Here is a 23,067-nt window from a genome sequence, read left to right on the forward strand (position 1 = left end):
TATATGCAATGTAAAAATGTTTGACAACTGCAGTTTTAAATAATCATTAGGGAATATTTTGTTGTATTTGTTCTCTTTTACTTTTTCAAGTTATTGCATATTTTAAATAACTGTTGATGAAGTTAGGTTGTGTATACTCATTTTCAGCATTCTCCTGCTTTCCTTTCCCCATCTATTAGCTGGCATCCTGCTTCCAGGTGCTCCTTCCTTCTTCCTCTGCGGAGCATACAAAGGCCTCCACCCATTCAAACCCTCAACTCACTAAAAAGCAATAGAACGCTCATTATTCCCTCCAGTTGAAGACTGTCTTCTGCTTCTTTGCTTGTCTCTTTGTCCCCAGCCTTCCAGCTAAATTAGCAGTGGTGACTCTTTCCTAATGCTCTTTTCTGTAGGTTGCTCAAATGGAGTGAGCTGGTTAGAAGTATGGAAAGGTGATGGTGGGGGAGGAGGGAAGATTTTTGACAAAGGGGTGGCTCATACATAGGATTCAGACCTAACGTATGGCACAAATAATTGTTAACACCCTGCTCTACAGAGCACCCTAGAAAATTAACCGAAATTATTTTATGGTCTGATTTACGCTGGCTAGCTAGTGGGCTAGAGCACTTATTGGGACAAATTCTGCTTTCTATTGACATTTATTGAGCTGTCCTGTTTGTCCCATTGTGTGCAAGATGTAGGCACAAAGAACTAAATATGGACTTGTGCTTTAGAACTGGCTATTCATTGCTTACCTTTAAAACTCCTTTAATTTAGCTTATTAAAGGTGTGTGTCTTGGCATTGGACAATAACTAACTACTTCAGTAATTATAGGACATACGCAAACACGCATTGACCTACAATGATCTCCTATAAGTCCCTAACAACCTTACCTGGGTGGATTCTTGTGGGAGTCAAATGAAGTATATATAGGAAATACTCAAATAGATCTATACGAGTGCGTGTATGAAAATTCACAACACATGGTTTGGTGATATCCATGTGATAAGTTGCAGAACCATGTCATAAATTGCAGTTATCATGTACACTTGACTACCTCACATGTATTTACTTCACCAATCATGAGTAATGCAGCTATCCCAAACTTTGCCAAGATTTGAAATAACAGGAGTCTATCTTAGTCTCTCTAAATGGGTATTTATATGCCTAAATAATCAGGCTAATTTTCAAAGTGCTGAGCACTTAGCAACTCCCATTAATTTTAGTGGGAGCTTCTGGGTGCTCAACACTTCTTGAAAAATCAAGTCACTTATTCAGGTGCCTAAATGTAGACCCAAGGGAGACTAAACCAATTTTGAAAACTGTGGTGCTTTTGTCTGGTGCAATGATTGCCAAACTGTTCACTAGTGTGGACATCCAATCACCCCCACCGCAAACCATTTGTGGACCCCCCCATCAAAGCCAATTCTAGCTGCTATATACACTTCATTAAATGAAAAATGAAATTGCAATATAGATTTTTAGATAGCAATCAATAACAATATTGGAACATTTTTAATTTAAAAATAAGTGATTGTAACTTTTCAATTTATTTAAAACTTATTTTCTATGATCATTTTTATTTATCTTTTATTTTTTCATTGACCCCCTGCAATACCCTTGCAGACCCCCAAGGGTCTACAGGTCTTTTAATAATAAGTAGGCCGATATATTATAGCCATCACCATGATGTAAAGACACTGAGAACACAACATTACACGAGAACATACTGCTTCTGTGTTTGCTTTTTGTTCTCTTTTGTGTTGTAACTCAGTAGCTGAAGCTAGCCACATAGGCACAAGGAAAGATTCAATATCACAAAATCATAGAAATTAGTTCATTGTTTAAAGGAAACAGCTGCACTTTGCATTTTACCTCTGTTTCAGAACAAACCCCAAACCATCCAAACATACTTTCAGACAGGGCTACCTGAAAGCAGGTCATCAGCATTGTACATGATGGACAAAAAGCCTATTTCGCACGTAATAAATACTTTAAATCAGCACAGCGTATTTTCATTCATTTTAGTTTCACCAAAGCAAGACCATGAGTTATTTCATGTAAGGAGGGTTTTTTTTTGAAGTTGGATGGCAATTATTTGATGCAAAACCTGATTACAAAGCTTAATTCCAAATGTATGTGTCACATAGTAGGATTTCAGCCTAGTTATAAGTTTAAACATTTATATGGTAATTAAATATTGGAAGAAAAGATAGATGTTTATGTATTGCATATTGGTGCATCTAGAAGTACTGCCCTTAAAAACCAATGTCTCCTGGAATAGTAATGACACATTATTGTTCTATCATCAGGGCACCACTCCAGCTCCCATTAAAGTCAATAATAATCTTTTCATTGACTTTAAGAGCACTAGAAAAATTGACTAATCTGTGGGCATGTGTTTGGAGATGCAGTAACATTTTTAGTGTACATGTTGTGTACCACACATTTTAGATGATACCACAGACAATTGGAAGTTTTTGTAGTTCTCAGGGATGGACGAAATGGGGAGGGAAGCACAGCACCCCCTATGCTAAAAAACACAGGATAGCTCCCCCACCCTTTCCTGGACAGTGTGGTGAGAGCTCCCCCTTCTGTATGCTTCTACAATAACCACCAGTCACACCAAAAGATTCAAGTGGGAATAATTCCTTAAATGGCTTAAGCCTGTTCCCACTGAGACAAGATAACTTTGTACTCCTGGCCTTGTACATTCCTGCTATCCAGGGAAGCAAACAATAGAAGTACAAAGGAAAAAATATGAATGCAGTTCTGATAATCATGTATTTTCCTTTAGCTAACCAAAGAAAGAGGAGTTCTTTGTTGTGTTCCCTTTCCTTATTAGCTGGCACTCTACTATATTTCATTTTTACTCCTGGTCTTCTATTTAAAATACTTATTTTTTAATGCATTTTCCCGGAAAAAATTGGTGCACTTCAAGATTTTCATTTTAAATGAAAAGCATATACAGGTAGGATAATAAATAATTAGATTTAAAATATAAGCAGATTTTGAGAGAGAAATAAAAATGAATTCCAACCTTTATTCCACTTTGAACAAGCTTGTGTATGTCCAAAAAAGGTTCCTTGATTATGTCCCCGTCAGGAGTGAAAATCTTCACATATCCTTCCTTCTCAAGGATAAAGAGTCGATGTGATCCATCCCCACAATGCACTGCACCAACTGGCTGCCTTAAACCACTCACAATCTCCTGTATACAGAAGCAATTGTGCTTGTGCTTTCTAAAGAAATCAGAGGAAAACAGTGATTTTTTTTTAAATTTTGCAGTACAGTTTACAGAATTTTCATAAAACATGGCTCCTTAGATCTATAATATGAAGTATAGTGGTATTAAGGATAATTATAAAGGCTAAATTCTGTCCTCAAATGCACATGGTCACTGCTGCAGAAGAATAACCCCTGTACATAGAACACCAAAATTTGGCTTTATATAGCTCAGAGTTAAAGTAAAGTAGCCTAAGATATAAGAGCCATGGGAAGGAGAGTAAAATTCACAGAGAGGAAAGTCAATTTGATAGGCAAATTCTTTCCTAAAGTAGGCACTGCAAATCCCAATGACTTTAGAATTCTATAAAAATTGGGCTCTGAAGTCAGATTTTAAGGAGTATACGTAAATAACACTACTTGATAGTGGAAAATGTACAGGAGAAAATGCCATATTCATAAAAACAGATTTCCTAAAATTATCGTAGTGAGAAATTCTATACTGCTGTAAGCTATTACTAATAAATTTCAGAACAAAATAACCCACGTGAAGTAAATATGAATCACAGGAAGGCCCGGCTCGTAATACTTTGTTAGTAATCTACATATTAAAAGTATCTAAGCTAATGTCATTTAAAAAAAAAGGGCACACTAACAGCAGCAGAAGAAAATAACATCTGGAGGACACAGCTGCTGAGCACAAACACAGACTGAGCTGATTCACTGTGAAAACCACAAAGATCTGTCAGTTTTTTTTAGATTAAACAGTATTTATCTTTATGAACCTGCTGATCTCTTCCACTTTGTCATATTCTTCCATCTGGTCCAAATAGTTAGAAGCTGGGCCTCGCACTTGTTTTCTTGGAAAATCTGGAAAGCACAAGCCACCATCTTTTCTTGCATAGTAAAAGCAAAACTCATCAGCTGTAGTTTGTAGAAACCCTTAAAAATATAAAAGAGCATAAAAGTTTTTAATGCATTGTCAAGCCTGCAAGTTTTATGCCTTCCATCTAATGTTGAAATGGATTATATTTTGAATGGAAAAATAAACACTTTGAGCAGAAAAGGATTGCTTTCAGTAAATGCAGATAGGTTGAGTAACACCTTTGTGGCTTTTTCTTCTCTATTTCTATCACATATTATTTGCAATGTGATTAAATAAGGAAAAAATGGTATGTTAAAATAACAGTAAGGGCCAGTCATGAAAATATGAGAGAATTCAGAGTTAAGATGTCCATGCACCTGTTGCTGTCAGCAGATACCGCTAATGAAGGACTATGGGCTTGTCTACACTACCACATTCCTTTGAAGGAAGGATGGTAATGAGGGTGTTGGGAGTTTACTAATGAAGTGCTTCCATGCATAGGCAGCACTTCATTAAGCAAACCCCACCCCCCATGGCAACTCTGAAGCTTTAAACTTCGGAGTACCGGCACATGTCTAGCTGCAGTGCACCCACCGGTACTTCGAAGTGCCGGGGCAACTTCCAAGTGCCCTTACTCCTCAAAAGTTAAAAACTTCGGAGTTGCTGGGGGGGGGCGGAGGGGGGGAGTTTGCTTAATGAAGTGCTGCCTATGCACAGCAGCACTTCATTAGTGAACTTCCAACACCCTAATTACCATCCTTCCTTCGAAGGAAGATGGTAGTGTAGACACAGCCAATATGTGTTGTACAGCCTAAGCCACTGGAGCCTTAATTTTTCACTTGCTGCTTTGGTTAATAGCTGACCCTTAACATTATTATTTTAACAACATTATGCAGGTTGAACCCTCTAGTCTGGCACTCTCTCATCTGGCAACATCTGTAATCCAGCATGATTTTACTTAACCATTTATCATGGATGTGGCCAAGTTTCCTGTGGTCCCATAAAATTTGTTTACGGTCCTGGTTCTCAGTGTTCTGTGCTGTTATTTAGGTGTAATTTACCCATTTTTTTAAGCTCCCAGTAAGTAGTGGAAGTGTTGGTACTGCTGCTAGACGACACGGACCTCCTGCCATCCAGCAAATTCTCTCGTTCGGCACCAGTCAGGTTCTGAGGCTGCCAGACTAGAGAGGTTCAATCTGTATTACAGAATATTGGTTTTCATTTTTTATGCTGTCATTAAAATAAATGATGGCACTTTCCCACTGATTTATGAAAGGGTGCACAAACTTAAAGTTTATCAATATCTTAAAAACTTCATGAAGCACTGGCCCCGAAAAAGGGGCAGTATGACTGGTACATGAGTACTAGTCTCCAAAAGAGAACTACGAATAGAACTAGAGGGTTTTGTCAGCAAAACAGTAGGTCGACAGAATGCAGCACTTTTGCTGACAGCTGTTGATCTCCTCTGTCGACAGAGATGTGTCAACAAAAAGCCAGTTTGGACATTCCTGGGGCCTTCTCTCAACAGAAAGGGCTTCCATGACACCAGGCAACCCTGTCTACTGTACTTCCAGTTGGTGATTTTGCTGACAGAGTGGCTGAGCAGCCCAGCTGCTCTCTGTCAGAGTGGATCATTCTTTCAGTCCGCTCTGGCCGTGATCTGTCAACAGAAGTTATGTCTGAAGGTATCTTCCAGTGAAAACTTCTGCCAACAAATCCCTCTAGTCTAGATGTAGCCCCATATTTAGGTATCCTTATAGCTCTTTGATTAGTACGCTGCACTAGCAGGGAAAACTTGAGGTTCAAAGTCAAACTCTTGTGCTTCACTGTTCAGTACCTGAGACGAGGGAGTGCCTCTTCATGCGCTATAGATATGCCTGTAGCCTATCTAAAGCAAGCATAGTTGGGCTCTGTAAACTATCCTTAACCGAAAGGAGTTCTTTAATGTAGAGGTTATTGAAAGGAGGAGACTGAAAACCCAAAGTGGGAGGGAGGGAAGAAAGAGACATCTGTGAGGAAGAACAGTGTTGCTGTTGACTTTTTAATACATTCCAGTAACAGCAAGGCTATTACTTTCTGCCCATAGGTCTTTTTCTAATAACTTTTACCCATCCTTAATCCTCTTTCTCAAAGTTCATGTGCACATCAGAAAGCAGAATTTGGTCTGTCACTGTATATATAAGCATCTGTGGGGCTTCAAGTAAAATCATCAAGGATGTCTAGTTTAGAACATCTTTAAGTTTCATTTATGTTTCCAGAGCAATACAAAAGGCCACTTTCATGGGACATGATTTGGGACACAGTATATACAGAATTAATAATGATGCAGTATATAGTATTGGCACAGTGTTGGAATCATCAGCATAACTCTCATATAACGTCACTACTTGTAAGTAATGCAGTTACTCCAAACTTACATCAATAAAACTTTTGGACTACAACTCATAATCATGTATTCTTTTCATATGACTCCTTCTTTAATAAATAAATATCCTCATCATGCCAAATAAGGGGCCAAATTTTGCTTTTGGGTTATATAAAATATAATATGGAGCACTAGATGATGTGTTGTGATATGAAGGTTTCATTGGCATGAATTTGAAGACTCAGCGAATATCAGCTTCCAGTGGCTGTTTCTAATTTATAGGAACTAGCAAAAGAAATGCATGAGAAAATAAGATACATAATTTTCATATGGAATAAGTGAAGATTAATTGTGACATAAACATGGAACAGTATTCCAAGGCTCTATAGATATCAAAGCTGGATCCAAAACCAAACCACAATCTTGATGTTGAATTATTTGACTTTAGAGGGCATGACCGAGTCCTTAGTAATATCTTTTTCTACATATAATTGACAGTCAAGCTAAACGCAGTGGACATGAAGAATTACTGCACACTCATATGCCATTTTTATTAAGGACATATTTTTTTATTCTGAATCTGAATTTTGTCTTCAATAAAAATATATGGGAGACTGTGTGGATCATGCTATTTCACCAGTCTATGTTCATTTCTAATAATAGTCAGATGCAAACTCATTTAACTGATGCCATATGGAATATTCTTTACTTATATATAAGGTGACTGACTTTATGCCCTTAGCTATTTGTATCATGACGCATTTTAGCATGGAAGCAAGTGTGAAATGTAGTGAACTTCTTTTTGCCATTCAGCAAGCCCGTTCCTTTTTCATATTCCATAACTCTGTTTTTAAAAACTGGGGTTTGAACTGAACTCTGAAACACTGCAGCATCAATGGATGAATTTGCTAAATTGTCAAAAAATGAATGGTGCCTCCACAAGGACAACTGCAATTGTGCATAATGGGTGGTATTTTGAAAAGTGCTCAGAGTTGTTCTAACTGCTTCCATGAGACTTAATGGAGTTAGGCCAACTCTCAGCCTTTTTCAAAATACCACCCTGCATATGTTCCATCCAATTAAGGTGAATTTATCTTTGGATGCCTGTGCAATTCCCATTTACTTCAATGGGAGTCTGACAGATGCATAAGAAAGCAGAATTTGGGCCTTAGGTTTTAATCTGCCATGTGACAAGAAAGCATGTACTTAAAACAATTTTCTGTTATATATTACATATTTTAGTTTAGATATGCAAGGGGTCAAATAAAGAAATATTTACATTATATAATGGCTCAAAATCCTGTACTTTTTACTCTGTGCATAGTAACGCACAACTACTACAAACTTCACTGGGGCTTACCTCTAAGAGCTGTAAAGCTTGGCCCTATGTGAATTTCTTTATCTCTTGCTATGTTTTAAATTAATCTTACATGTGATTATGAGTTTTCTTTGTTCATTTTAAGTCTCTCCTGTTTTTCTGGGATACTGGTAAGCTTTGTAATTCTTCATATTTGAAAAATGAACAGTAAAAAGGAGGAGTAATCAGCCTAAATTCCCAATCTGGGTATCCCTGAAGTTGAGGATTGTTTAAAGCAAGTAATCTAGATCTAAACCCTTCATTTGGATTTGGGATCCAATCTGGATCCAAAACTTGCTAAGGAAGGTTGGAGCTTCCAGGCTCAGAAACTATTCCCCCCCACTCTCACCTTACCTTTCATCCTTGTCTCACTCTGTTTTTCTTTCACCCTTGACTCCTACCTCTTTCGTATCTCAAGGTCACCCCACAACCAACCATCAGGCTTGGCTTCACTCACCAACAACTTCCTCTGCTCCTGAATTCATCTAGCTAAGCATCCTGGGTGGCAGTCCCACAGCCATGCTAACTTCCACCAATACAAATTCATTCTACCTCCTACAGCTCTTCCCTATCAATAGCCAAGAAGCATCCCTTCTGCATTCTGATTCAATTCTGCCCTTGCAAATTTGCCACCCTAGCTGCCTCTCTTACAATTCTGCCCCCCCCCCTCAAGATCAGGATGTCACTATTTTTTTAAATTAAGGACATATGATGGGATTTCTCTTCTCACTCTAACCCTTCCTCCAAATCACCCTCTCTACTTGTCCCCATTACCAAAACTGAAATTTCTTGTTTGCTCTCTTCGTGTCACCACTCCAACTGCTTCTACAATAGTTTCCCTTCTTCCCATCTGGATATCCCTATTCTGTCCTCTCCTTTTCTTAATATTTTCCTCAATTCTTCATTCTCCAGTGGTTCAGCCCTTTCACACTGAATAAGCGCAAATTTCCTCATCATAAACAAATGCCCTCAACCCCACTTTTCCACCTACTTTCTCTCTTCTCCCCTTCATTTCAGGGCTCACTGAACATACTGCCTACAACTGCTGTCTGGAATTCTCCTTCTTGACTATATTAAGATGGTATCTCCCTCCACAGAAACAGCTTTCACCAAAGTCCCTAAAATCATCTTCCCGACCAAATTTCCAACTATTTCTCCAGCTATTATTAACCTAACTTTTTTGCTGCTTCTCAGCCCGTGGACCATGCTCTTCTTGAAATCGTACTCTTCCTTAGCTTATGTAATGGCCATCACTTTCTACAATAATCTCGTTCATATCTGGCCACCTCAGGACTGGGAGGTTGCTGGATATTCAAATGTGTCGGCTCAGAGAGAGCAGCCGGTGGGGGCAGGTGGGCGGGCACAGACAGGGCTCAGGAGAGGCACAGGCAGCCGAGGGAGACAAAGCTGCAGTATCTCTGGCTGGGGCCAGGGGAACACTAGTAGCTTGAGAGCTGGGAAGCTGGCTGGGGCTGGGGGGAGTGCAGGCAGTTCTGGGACCAGGGAGCTGGCTGGGGCCAGGGGAGCACTGGGGCTACGGAACCAGTTGGTATGCAGGGGAGCACAGGCACGCCAGGGAGCGCTGCCAGGGCCAGGAAGCCGGACGGAGTGCAGGGGAGAGCAGGCTCCTGGAGCTCTTCCAGGGGAGTGCCAACAAGTCGCAGGAGCACTGGCGGGGTTGGGGCCAGGGAGCTGGCCAGCGTGCTGGGCTGGCAGTGCCACGGGCGCACCGGCAACTCCCTCCCCTTAAAATGCTCATCAGTGTTCCTGGGCGACTTCACCAAGATATTCCCCCTGCTGAAGCTTTTGGAGATTACCAAATTAGCTGGATACACAACTCTAGCCGAGTGAATTTTTCGGGTGTCTGGTAATGGGCCTGCCTACACCCAGCAGCCGCACACTGAGGCACTGTTGCAGCTTCTGCTAGTGACAACCTCCCTTGGCATTTTTCTGCATATATCTAGCAACTGTGAAAGTAGTTCTGGAACTGCAGTGCAGGAGGTTGTTTTCTCCCAACATTTGTGTCTTTTTGATTTGGATCCCACTTATTGGCAAAAAATCTGCACCTCAAGTTTAACATCTAGGGTGTGGCTATATGGGCACAAACCTTCAAAATGGCCATGCTAATGGCCATTTTGAAGATTACTAATGAGGCGCTGAATTGAATATTCAGCTCCTCATTAGCATTAGGACGCTTCTGGACGTGGTGCTTCGAAAGTGAGCAGCTATACGGGGGTCCTTTTGAAAGCACCCTAGACCTTTTGAAATCCCCTTATTCCGCTCAGCTTAGGAGTTTGGGAGAGGTCTCTGGACTAAGCCTGGGGCAGGAGTTCCGGGGGCAAGAGAGGATGGGAAGTGCAGTCTCTGGGAGGGAGTTTGGGTGCAGGAGAGGGCTTAGGGTTGGTGAAGGTGTTGGAAAGTGGGAGGGGTACAGGTTGCTGTCTTTGGGAGGGGGCTCACAGCTGGAGCAGGGGGTTGAGTTTGAGAGGCATTTGGGATCTGGGAGTCAGCCAGGCAGCACTTGTCTTGGGTGGCTTGGAGTCCTGGTTGGTGGCACAACAGAGCTAAAAGCAGGATCCCTGCCTATTCTGCCCCAGTGCCACTCTTTGAAGCAGCGGACACCACCCTGAGGCCCAATGCGTGGGAGGAGGGCTAGAGGGTTCTTGTCTTTGCCCCTGCCTTCAGGCACTGCCCCTGCAGCTTCCATGGGAGCTGCTGAGTCCTTACTTCAGGTGGGTGCACCATGCCAAGACTCCCCAACCTCTCCACCAAGGGGCTGCTTCTGAGAGTGACACCTGCTGTGCTGCCAGACTCTTAGCAGGCATGCTCTGTTTGACTGCAGAAGCTTTCGGGAGCTCAAGCCTGATTCTGGGAGACTCCCAGTGAAATTGGGAAGGGTTGCCAAATGTCTATTAGGCTTCAACAGCCTCCATTGTCCTAATGTGTCTACTCTTCTGTAGGAAAGGAGAAACACAGGATAATGTAGTAATGGAGTATCTGCCCCTAACCCTAGTTTGCCACTGCTCTTTCACTTGCATTAAACTACCCCAAAATTCTTCTTCTGGCTTTGGATGTCAGAATCCTCTGTAGCTGTGAAGGTAGGGTACATTTTTCCCTAGTATATGTGGCTTCCATTGTCATTAATGGAAATTCTGCCCATTGGTTTAAGGGAGAATAAATCCTCTATTTATTTAGATGTAGCAAAATAGATAACAGACCCACTCTTCCCAAGATCTAAGAGCACTTCACAAAATTTAAAATTCATAATAAATAAATTACATTAACAGACTTAAATACAGTGTCCCAACACTAACTGAGATTGAGTTTCTCTGTAAAGCTCAGATGCTAAAGTGAGATTAGATGTCTGAGCTAAACCAGGGGCTTCTGCACCAACCATTATATCATCTTGTAGTACATGCCTACACAACTTTTCTAAGTATTATTTTTATACCTCATACTATATGCTTCTGACCTTTGGCAAGAAAAGGAGAAGGGTGGGTGGATCTGATCCCTCATTCCTTGTGCATTCAAAACTCCAGTGGAAGTGCTATTTTAAATGCATAAAAATGCAAACTCAAGCTCATAGTATTAAAATATACTGTTTTCATAGGTATTTCCTAATATCAGTCCAAAGAGGCTAAGTACCTACTAGTATTTCTGACTTGCAGATGGAGAAAACTTTGCTACTCCATAATAGAGCTATTCAGAAAATGAACCTATAATTCAACGATAAGCAACAGGTTTTTTCTCCAAAGCTGAAAATTCATTTGAACCAAAACTTGCTCAGTTGCTCTAGTTAATATTTATTATTCATATATCACTGTATTAAATAAAAAGCATCTTTCCCATCACTAACTATTACTTGTAATGCCCCTGTGATGGGCATTATTCCCTCAATGTACGGATGGAGAAACTGAAGGAGAGAAATCAATTGATATGTCAAATGCCTAACAGGTAGTCAGTAGGAGAGCCAGGATTAGAACTTGGGGCCTGGTCACTGCATAGCCTGTGCATGTTCCACTAAGGCACATTGCCTCACAAGAGCCTGTTCTTTGCAGTTCATGTCAAGCAATGTAGGTAATGAAACTTAGACTGTGGATTTTTTTGTTTGTTTTTTCAATACCAGTCAAGTTTGTAAAATGTTCAAATGGGAAACACAGATCTCACACATAGATTATAAAACTCTAATGAACTGTGAATTTGCTTTTAAATGTAGATATATAGTTTGAAGGACATTCGAGGACTCTATAGGTCACTTTCACCAAAAATGTGATCTGAATCTCAATACCTTCATGAAATATTAATACATGTGCCAATGACCACTCTGCCAAACAAATCAATTAACCCTATTCGACATAAGTATGCAACGACTTTTTGTTAGTGCAGCCCACTCTCAGAACAAGTATTTAGAATCATTATTAGCATCTGATTGATGTTGGAAAAATCCTATTCTAGCTAGCTTGCAAGCTCTTTCCTGCAAAGCACAGTGCTCTGTCCAGTGCTAAAGTTATGCTTTCATCTGGTTATCTTTCAAGGCAACTTGGGTGGTCACAAAAAGCACTTGACATCTTGATGCACTTCAGCAGTTTTACATATATACAAACTTTGTAGAAAAATAAATTTGTCATTCATCACCACATACGTTGATCTGGGGAGTTAGGATCCTGAGGCCGTAGCTCCTGTGCTGCTTAGCCCATTCCCTCTCTGACTCCACCTCCCTCCTTAACTTTTTTTTTCCTATTGAGCATTTTTCTCAGAAACTTAGACACTATTTAAAAGATGATGTAAATGTTCAGCAGAATACACTCATCATTTGGATTAGTTAGTAACTTGTATTTAAAAATACTCTGTAGTGGCTTCCAGGATGGGCCAAACATTTACAAATATCTACTCTGTTATCTCTGCTCTGCAGGCAGTCTCAGCAACTATGATATTCTGCTTTGCTCTGGGGAATGTGATAAAAGCAAGAAACAGCTGGTTTAAGAAGCCTTAGAAACATCTCTGCAGTTTATAAAGACAATAATAATATTTTCATATTTGAATGAGTTTAGATACATGTTAAACCGCACCAAAGGGATAAAAAAACAACTCTATTCAAAATGTTTTGCAAGTCAATAAGAAAACACTACAGAAAAGTCTTGTACTTCTGGGAGTTCAAAGAAAACAAAGTACATATTGTATACAAGCAATAAAAGCATTCCCCACTTAAAGCCTTCCCTCTTCCACAGTTCTGATGTTTTATGCTATAGTTTTACAGAACTGTTCATGTTACAAATGATTATTCACAAGTTTGTCATGATCTTACTTAACTCAGAGCTACATTCATTTTTTTTAAAGAATCCTCTCAAAAATCCGACTAGTTCATCTTTTTTTTCCCCACGGTGCCAACATTGTTTTAATACGGCGAGAGGAACAGCTGAATAAAAGGCAATCATAGTTATATAAATGCCCTAGTCCTGTAATTACTAATAATGTTGCTTAACATAATAATCTTTAAGACAATATCTTTTCAGGTGTTTTTTTTTTTTGGCAATCTTGTGTAAAGGTGTTAAGAGATATTTGTGTGATGGCTACAGACACCAGGGGCCAAATTCCACTTTCAGTTATGCCAGGGTAAACCCTGTGACTATGGCAGGGCCCTTCACGTTCAGTTAAGGCTGGGATTTGGGCCCATGTTGCTAACAGCATCACCAAACTGATTCAAAGGGCACTGAAGACACTATAAAGACTCCCACTGATTTCAGTGGGCTTTGAACCCCAGAAAATACATTTAAAAACAATGGTATCTGATGACCAAAGTAGGAAAGGATACCTAAAGTATTCAACATCTTTATGGTACCTACATAAGACAGCTTCTCTTTTCTTTTGGTTTTAAAGCAATGTATCATCAGAACTTTTTCATGGATGGCTAATTGTTATGCTTCGGGTAAACAAAGTGAAATTTCAGTACAGAAAATAACATTCTGGTGATTTTAAAAGTTACACCATAGATCACTTTTTGCTGCAGTCCTTGATGTCTCTGGGATTTTCCCTGATGAAGGACTGTAGGATCTGATCCATGATCTCTGAAGCAATATAGAGCATTTAAAGTTAGACATTTTTAGTCCGTTAATTTGCAAAAGGTTTTACCTGGTATTTGACCTCTGCAAGTATAATAGAATTCTTTACAATAGTCCTTGCACAGGAAGGGAAGAGCTAGTTCTCTTTCAGATGCTTCCCCTTTCTCAGGTGAATGGAATAGATTCTGAGCATGTGGTGAGCAGTGTGCACATTTGATTTCTTCCAGTAGCTTCACACATTCTGTGTTGTTGGAAACAGAAAATATCTGCAAGCCACAAACCAGAAACAAATAAACACATGACCTACTTCCCTGTCTTATACAAAAAAATGCTTTGAAATAATATAAGTAAATCATGCTAATGTACCCAGTACCGTTATTTATCAGTAACATGTCATATTTAAGTCACCAGGCCAAGTGCAAACATTTTTACTATGAAAGATGATGACGTAATAAATCATTAGATTTTAGAGTGCTAGCAAGTGCTTCTCTTTCCAAATGAAAATTAATTTACTCCCACTAATCAAACCTGCAATCTCTTAATTTTGTGAGTACTCCTTGATCAGCGGGAATACTCACATAAGTAAGAATTACTGGCAGAAGCAAGGGCTGCAGAAACAGACCCTATATCCACATCTCTTATAGATGATGCTGAAAGTTACATGCATAAGAGGTTCAGATTAAGAGTTACCTAAAGGTTTAAAAATTAAATGTCAGAACACATTAGAAAAACAATCTCCAGGTAGTTATAAAATACACAGACTTTGGATTGTGACACTCCTGTGGTAGAATTCTCAAAGGGGGTTGTTCTGATTTTTCTGCTTTCCAGTGCAATTTTATTCATTGCTTATAGCGATGTAAACTATTGGTCAATAAAGCCTTGGATTTTCAGTAATTTCTGTTAATACGAAATGGAAAATTTGAAATTTTCCTTAATATAGTTTGTCTTATTATACAATTTTAACTTTGCTCTGAAAGAAGTCCATATATTATGCATAATATTTACTTAAGCACAACGCCATACTTGATATTTTGCGTAAGTAAACACAAGCGCCTGGGGAGTACAGTGTCAGCATACCATGAAAAATAAATGTTCGTGGAAAAACAGCACATTCTTTACTATTAGTCTGTAATATTATGCACTTCATATCTTATTGTAAACCACAAGGTAGAGTAAAGGCTTGTTTTTCGATCGCTTGAAACCAAAAGTGCATTATGGCTCAACCCAGTATTCACTGAAGCCAATGCGCATTGGATCAGGACTTAGAGAACCTAAAGAATAGCATCTCGCAAAACAAAAAAGCAAAAAAGCAGTCCTGTAGTATGTTAAAGACTAACAATATAATTTTTTAGGTGATGAGCTTTCATGGGACAGACCCACTTCTTTAGATCTGGAAAATTCTGAAGAAGTGGGCCTGTTCCATGAAAGCTCATCACCTAAAAAATTATATTATTAGACTTTAAAGTGCTACATGACTGGTTTTTTGTTTTGTGAAGATACAAAATAACACGGCTACCTCTCTATGACAACAGCATCTCAGTATTATATAATTATAAAGAAATTCTATTTATAAAAAACTAATGCTGCTAACAATTTTACATAACCTTGCTTCTCCTATGCATGTTCTCAGATTTCAGAGTAGATTTGATATCACTGTTTTTCACGCTGTGAAAAGACTAAATAGTCTGCACTGTACAGGTTCTTATATTGCTATCATCACCATAGTATCTGAGTGCTCTCTCCTCTCCTCTTATAGTTAGAAATTTTAGTGCACAGTGTAGTGCAGTTGTTTTTGTTTTGGGAAGAGGTTGTTTTGTTTAAGTGTATGCACTGATACGCATTTGTATGAGAGAGGGCAGAATGGAAGAAGCATGCCTTGCACTTGGAGTAGAAGGTGGTGAGAATAGCGTAGCCCCTTAGATTATCCTATTCATTTCAGTCTCATTCCAGTCCCTGAGAAAGCCAGTTTCCTGCATGGATGAGTTTTGCCCTTAGGTTAAAAAGTTTTGTTATGCTTGGAGAGCAGAGTAGTCAGCCACAGTCTTCATCCTAGAATTTTAGCTGATCTTTTTAGGTATGCTGGGCCCAAGTCTTTGAGGGCCTTGAAGATAACAACCAAGATCTTGAACTTGGGGCTCGTCTATACTAAGTGGAAGATCGACCTCATCAGGGTCAATCTTCCAGAGTTCAATTTTGCCTATCTGGTGAAGACGTGGCAAAAATCAATCTTTCTGGGGTTGGAAGTCAACTCCTATACTCCACACTATTGTGTGGAGTAAGGGAGGTTCACGCAAGAATATAGAGGGTAGGTCTTCACGAGGGAAATTAGTCTATTCCAATTCATTGGTTTTAGCTACGCAAATGCTATCGCTAGAAGTGCGCATCTGAAATGGACTTATTTCCCTAGTTTACACTTAGCCTTGATTTTCTCCTAGGGCAAACCAATGGAGGATAGGTCTTGTGTATGCATGGTAGGCCATGCTTCTGAGGACACATTCTATACCAGCTGGAACTTACTACTGAATGAAGGTTTCATGACCAGATATATTGCATTGCTGAAGTCCAGATGGTAAAAGACAAAACCCTATATAACTAAGACCAGGTCTATGTACAGCATGATGGAATGGAGTTTCCTAGCCAGCCACAGAGGGTAGACTGTTTTACTCGTGGATGCTGCCATGTGAGAATTTAGCATCAGTGAAGAATCCAGGAGCACTCAATCTATGGCCTGAATTGCCCAATTTTGGGTGTATTTATCACCAAGAAAATTACACCAAGTTTGCAGTGCAAAGGGCTCTACTCTGTCCATTAGAATCAGCTGTCTTCATTTCTACACTAATCTCATTCAAGCACTGGGCTACGTTGGTGGTAGTAGTAAGTGGTGAAGAAAAGGTAAATACTGAGTTGATGATTATTATTATTATTGCTTAACTCTACAACTGATGCAGATATATTGCCACAGTTCTATAGGAAGATACCAGCCTACGTGATTCAAAAAATAGAAAAAAACAAAGGTAATTTGTTTTTGTGGAAAATGCATTTAATTACCCAGTTATATACTACTAAGAAATTCCAGCCTCCCTTTTAATAGCTAAAGATAAAACAAAGGATCCTAATCCCGCTGACCAGCTGCTATCCACCAGGGGTTTGATTTTAGTCCTTGAGGAATTTAGTCCCTCTCAATTTTTGGAATGTGTCTTGGTCATACAATAACTAACCAAAAGAATTAGGGAATGGGACTCAGCAAATTGTCTGAAAATCATATACAGTAGTATTATGTTAAGTTTCATGCCAGTTGACCATAGGATGGAAAAAATTTGCTCTGTATCAGGTCTGCTGTAGAAATACCTATCTGAAGGCAGATAGAGCCATTATTCTAGCTTTGGTTTCAATAAATCAATAGCCTTACTGAAGTCCAATTAAATAGATTTAGGCAAAGGCTTAAACACTGTTTTGAACACAGTATTTATGGTGAACATATAAAAAATGACCTTTAACTTTAAGATTGACAATCTTTGGTCTCTTAAAGATCTGTAAACTAATTTCCTGTGTCAATTTTTAAGCATTATATGTGAAACCATCGAATTTGCAGTGGTTTGCTATGGAAAACATGTAAAACTTCCAAACATTACTGCAGCATGCCTAGTAATGATTATGCCTGCTGCTGACTAATTTACAACATCTGTAAGATCATCCTTTAATCTCTAGCCACAGGAAAGTAAAACTCATAGAAGAAAGGTAAGATAAATACTGGATCACAGGAAAGTACAACTTACAAGACTGTTTTATTGACAACAAAAATAGCGAGAGGGAAAAGCAGAAAGTCACCCAAAAGAGAGGGAAAGTCTATAAATGTAATATAGCAATCTGTTTTGCATGCTCTGTGTTTATTTGACAAAAACAGTGTGGGTTTGATGTTAACAGAGAAAATATATGTCAGTGACGTAAAATGTTTTGTTAAACTGTATTTGGCATACCAGAATTATTTCGAAAAATCATATGCCTACAAGGTTGTTCAGCTGTTGGGTGGAACATATGTTTCTTCTGTTCTATAGTGCTGGATTATGTCATTAAAGAGTTCAGTTTCAATTTTAGGCTAATATGTAAATGGATCATTGTACCAAGGCAGCTGTTAAAGGGACCCCAAGATGAGTTATTTGTTTAGTTGGATGTGTTCAACAATAGCCTTTGTCCATGAAAGAGCCAGAGCAAACAAATGATTGTAAAAGGGCACACTTGAAAACAATTACTTTTCACCCATTCCTTGACAGCCTTGGCTGTGAAACCATCCAAGGTAGAGAACATTTTGTGCCTATCTGGCTAAGAGCAAACCTTTAAAAACTCTGGTGTCACACTACTCAACTCTGACTTCAGCGAACCTAGTGGTAAAGTGGGGATATTCCAGAAAGCAGGAAGACAAAGAGTTAAATGCCAGCATTATACAAAAATATTACTAGATGCAGTTTAATTTTGTCTGTTTATTAAAGCAGAGCCCTTTATTGATGCTTTGCTGTGCTGAAGGGACTGTAAGTATTTTCACTATAAAGAAGATTAATAATTTGATCATAAAGTCATCTCAAGGCTGACACAGAATCTTAAAGAATAACATAATCTGAAACTGAAAGTGCTTGTTGAGCAAACCCAGTTGCTCTAAAAAAAATCATGTGCTAATGTTCAGGTTCCTATTAATGTCATAGACACTCAATGCTGTGAATTAATATGACTCTATATTACATTAAAGATCTGGGCAGTGACCTGCTTTCGGAACCCTTGTAGAATACAGTCTCAAAAACCCACTTTTTGCAAAGTTCTTTCCAAGTGTTTTGCATGATAGATTATAAAGTCTAGACTCTTGAGAAATGGGCTACCAAATATAAACAGCATGTATTTTGGAAAAAAAAGTCTAAATAGATATTTACATGATAAAACAGATTTAAGATTGCTGTAATGATTGACATTTAATGGATAAATAATGTGGTTTTAAAACCTTTTAGAATGACACCCAGTAAAAAGTGTAAATCTCTATTTATAAGGTAGGTTTTAATGCTTAGAAATAGATGCCATGGCATACTGTTTTGAAACATTCATACAGTTCAAGGATTTGTTATTACTGGCTCCAAAACAAAAAAAAAATAAACAAAAGATTTAGTCAAGTAATGTAAAGGAACAAAACCTACTACATATAAAAAATTCAAAACTGTCTAAAACTCCATCTTTAATTCACCACATTTAATCTACTGTTGCACGGCTCTCCAAACAGTGGGTGATCTGACACAACATGTGCTGCAATACCTATATATTACAAACAGGGTGAGTTAAGGACATATTTTCCACTCTTTAGTCTGACTTTTGTGCACTCCAATTAGGCTCTTTAAGGTTATCTGAATGTAGTTATTTTGTAATTTAATTGAATTACCACACAGGAGCTTAATGACACTGTCTCTGGACAGCATGAAGAAATATATCTGCACTGAATCTCAAACTACTGTTGCATATGGTAAGAATAAAGGAAGCTCTGCAGCTGAAAACCTGCAGTAAGACTGTTCTCACTCATCTGGGAATAGAGGGGGTAGGACAAATGCTCCATCAAAAGGCATGAACATTTGGACAGAGCTGGGGACTGAAGGAGAATGATGTTCTCCAGTTTCACCCATTAGTGAACCAACTAACAAACACAATGGTGTTGTTGTTATTCTTTTGCCATAAGCAACAGGACTCTGTGTGTGGGCAGCAGTTTAGTGGGGAGGAGGATAAGTCGACCCCTTTTTGTCCTATTGATTTTTTCCTATTTGCATGACTTGAGCAAATTAAATGATGCAATATGGCTTTTTGTTACAAAACAAAGTGAGAGATACCACCCAGACACATATGTTGATTCGTAGAAGCTGTTTACATGAGAATGGAGTGAAATCTACCGTGAACTGAGCATAAAAATTCGATTGAGGCTGGGTATTTTTTTTTATTATGCTTGAGCCAGCAAGACTGAAACACAAGTTTTCCAAGAGTCTCTCAGACCTTGACAACTACAGTGTTGTAACTGAGGAATTCTTAATTAAACCTTTAAACTGGGAGGGGATAGTGGGTGGGCGGGGGAGGGGGAGGCGCGGGGTAGAAGACACCTGATTGTTTATTTCACGTGCAGTGATTCTTAATGACGTTATTCAGCAATTTCCCTCTCTGTAGACACACTTAACGTTGCCCTGCTTATCAAACAAGATCCTGAAGAATTATATATTAACAACTTAAGAGAAATCTTCAAACGCATTAATAAAGAGAAATTAAGCTACTAAAAGAAGCATAAAAGTCAGTATTTCAAAATTCCACTAAGATACTACTTTTCAGTTTTAGACTAAGCACATACATCAGCAGCCACTGAAAAGGCATCTCATGCCAGCTTGTGTGAGAAATCAATAGTAACAGCGGAGTCCCTTACAGCTGATACACGTAAACACGTGTAATACAAGAGCTTTGACTATAGATCACTAAACTCTGATGCATCAGCACCATCTACTCTCCAAACTCATTGCTGACCTGCTAACCAAACACGTGGGGAGACTCGTACACGCTTTTTGCCCCCAGAAAAAATAAACCGGAAACCACCATCAAAGTTAATTTACGGTATCACTGCTGCCAATGCACAAACTTAATCCAAAACAACCGTTTGTCTCCCGTCTTTCTTAAGCCATCTCCTTAGCACAGGGTCCTTGTACCAGAAGTCCACTTTTCGTGAGAGAAGGGCACTTGCCAATAAGCGTACCACAGAGCTGCTCCTCTGAGCCTCGGGAGGGTCTAAACCAAAGAGATTTGTAAGATCTCCTGGAAACTCGGCACATTTCTAACTTATAAAAGGGAGAGAACTTTCTTTTAAAAGTGCTCTCCCAATGCATCTCCCTTCCAGATGAGCAGCTCTGGAGACAGGTCTGTGGAACTCACAAGGAACTAAATCAGCACCACTTTAATGCTTCCATGTTAACAGATCAAACCCCCACACCCCCCAGTTGCTAGATAAGCCCAGTCCCTTGGTCGCCTACCTTACTCTCAATGTGCAGCAGCCCCTGACTGTCAGTCCTGGAGCAGCAGGACAGGCGAGGGTAGAAGCCCCGGCACATCAGCTCCCCTCCGTTGGCAGGCTCCAGGAACATCATCCTCCTGTCTCGCTTTTTAAGGCGCCTCGGGGGGTTACCGTTCAGGCACTTTCTCCTCCTGGCCCCGCTCTCCCCAAACTTGGCATCCCCCTCAAAGAAGCACAGAACCACGGCCACCAGCAGCAGTTGCAACGGGAGCATCTTCAGCATCACTGAGTGGGGGGGGGGGAGCCCCAGAGCAGCCCTGCCCCCTGCCCCGACTGAGTCTCTTTCTGCACCGCCAAGCGGGGAATCCGCGGCCCCCAAACGGGGGAGGAAGCCTGGACAGTGATGACGGGGAAAAACTCTAGAGGGAAAACCCGTGTGTCCCCCACCCGCGCCCCCAACCCGATGCTAGAGCCGAGCGTAGTGGGAGGGTGCTGAGGGGCTAGAGCGGCGCGAGTCACACCGCTTTAGCAATGGGGGGTGCTCGGGGGCAGCCGGTCCAGGGGCTGTTCCCCCGCTGCAGGGCGAGGCGGCGGCGGTGGCGGTGGCACCTCACTCGTCCCATAGACGGGGCGCTCTCTAGGCAGGGCAGGAGCGGCCGCCTGGCTGGGGCGATGCCTCCTCCGCGGCCAGCGGCGGCTGCAGCTCGCTACGGCTCTCATGTTTCGCTCCCTCTTTTCTTCTTTTTAAGCAGCGCGCGGGGAGGTGCTGCCACCGCGCGCCCCGTCACGTCACCGGGAGGCGCTGGGGAAAGCGCGCGCTCGCGCGCGCGATGGGGACGAGAGCGGGGGCAGGGCCGAGGTTGGCGGGCGCGAGACCCTGCGGCTCCGGAGGGGAGGGGGGCGCGCGGCTCCGGCCGGCGGCAGCGCTGCAGGTAGCGCGGGGCGCGGCGGGCTGGGGCCTGGTGATTGGGGAGCCCGGCCCCTCAGGTTGCCCCGGGGGAGCGAGCGAGTGTCAGTCTGGCTGCCCTTGCTGCCCAGGCGAACTTCCCACAGCCCGGGCAGCCTGCGCCCCCACCGACCCGCGGCGGGCTCCTCCTGTTTGCACAGAGGCGCCAGGGAGCGCGCTCTCCCCGCCCGTCCCCAGGAGCGCGCTGGCTGGCGGGCAGAGCAGAGGAGAAGCGAGGCCGGGAGTCTGCTCCCAGGTGTGCCACTGCCCCCTGCGTGGCCTGGGGCACATCACCCCGCTGCTCTCCGCCCCAGTCTTCCCAGCTGCAAAGGTGAGGTGGGTTTCTTGAGACGGAGTGTGCTGGAGGAGGGGTACTGGAACTACCTCTCGTGGAGTTAGAGGGTGAAAAGTGGTAGCTGCAGCAATGAAAGCTGAGGGATTAGCTACTCTGAATATGTGCCTGGGAGGACAGCTTCTAGCCCAACCAGTGGTGGGTACATGCATTGGGTGACCAGCCTGGTCCCATAGCTACCTTCTGTTTTTTAGCTTGCTAGCTCCGTGAAAGCTAACTCTAGCTGGGAATTGCACTCCCAAGCCCCTGTGAAAATATACCCGCCATTCAGTAGGAGCAACAAACTATGTTGAAGTTGGGCACAATTCATATTCTTGGGCTTGCACAGGGGAGCTGTGCTGGGATCAGTAGACTTCTACACATTTGAGCCCCAATGCACACAATGGGACACACTCCCAAGCATGCATGTGTGTGTTTGCTCAGTGACCCACATCTAGTGATCCACGTCTTCAGCCTCTGTGCTGAAACAGAGTTCTGTGGGGAAAAAACCAAAATCCTTAAATAGTATCTACTGAACTCAGGAGATCTGAGTAATGAAGCCATAGATTAATGGATGGAGAAATGTAAAAAATAGCACTTCTTCCTTTAGTCTTCTTTCTTTAGGGCAAGGGTTTCCTGAGAACTTTTGGCCGGCATACATTGCCATGAATTGCCCATCCAGTTTTGAACACTGTCACTTGCCACGGAGTTTGAGCATCAGGTGTAACAGTTACAAATCCTGTTTCATTAACACTGAGTGAAGTTAAATAAAGGTTAAGTTGAACAAAAGGAACTTCATTAAACCCTGTGCACTGCTCTGTTCATGTGGTTGAGTTGCTTCCAGGTTACTGCTCCCATTCTCCAGTTCACCAGTTGTCCTGTTCATAACACTGCAAGCATGGAATATGGACTCTGGTTCCACTGATG

General features: G+C 41.1%; 2 protein-coding genes across 3 annotated transcripts in view; one reads left to right on the forward strand and one right to left on the reverse strand.

The window, feature by feature from the left end:
• HHIP (hedgehog interacting protein) overlaps positions 1–21,146 on the reverse strand; it is a 97,251-nt gene extending 76,105 nt beyond the window's left edge. For both annotated transcript variants that reach the window (XM_074991911.1, XM_074991912.1), the window contains exons 1-4: positions 20,883–21,146; positions 13,922–14,117; positions 3,991–4,147; positions 3,021–3,222 (exon numbers count right to left, since the gene is read on the reverse strand). In XM_074991911.1, the coding sequence (XP_074848012.1) occupies positions 3,021–3,222; positions 3,991–4,147; positions 13,922–14,117; positions 20,883–21,146 (819 nt within the window). The remainder of the gene's footprint in view (positions 1–3,020; positions 3,223–3,990; positions 4,148–13,921; positions 14,118–20,882) is intronic.
• The window catches only part of ANAPC10 (anaphase promoting complex subunit 10), a 406,696-nt gene that overhangs the window by 243,899 nt on the left and 139,730 nt on the right, over positions 1–23,067 (forward strand). The window lies entirely within an intron of this gene.

The sequence above is a fragment of the Carettochelys insculpta genome, chromosome 4, assembly GCF_033958435.1.
Source record: "Carettochelys insculpta isolate YL-2023 chromosome 4, ASM3395843v1, whole genome shotgun sequence".
Classification (NCBI taxonomy): domain Eukaryota; kingdom Metazoa; phylum Chordata; order Testudines; family Carettochelyidae; genus Carettochelys; species Carettochelys insculpta.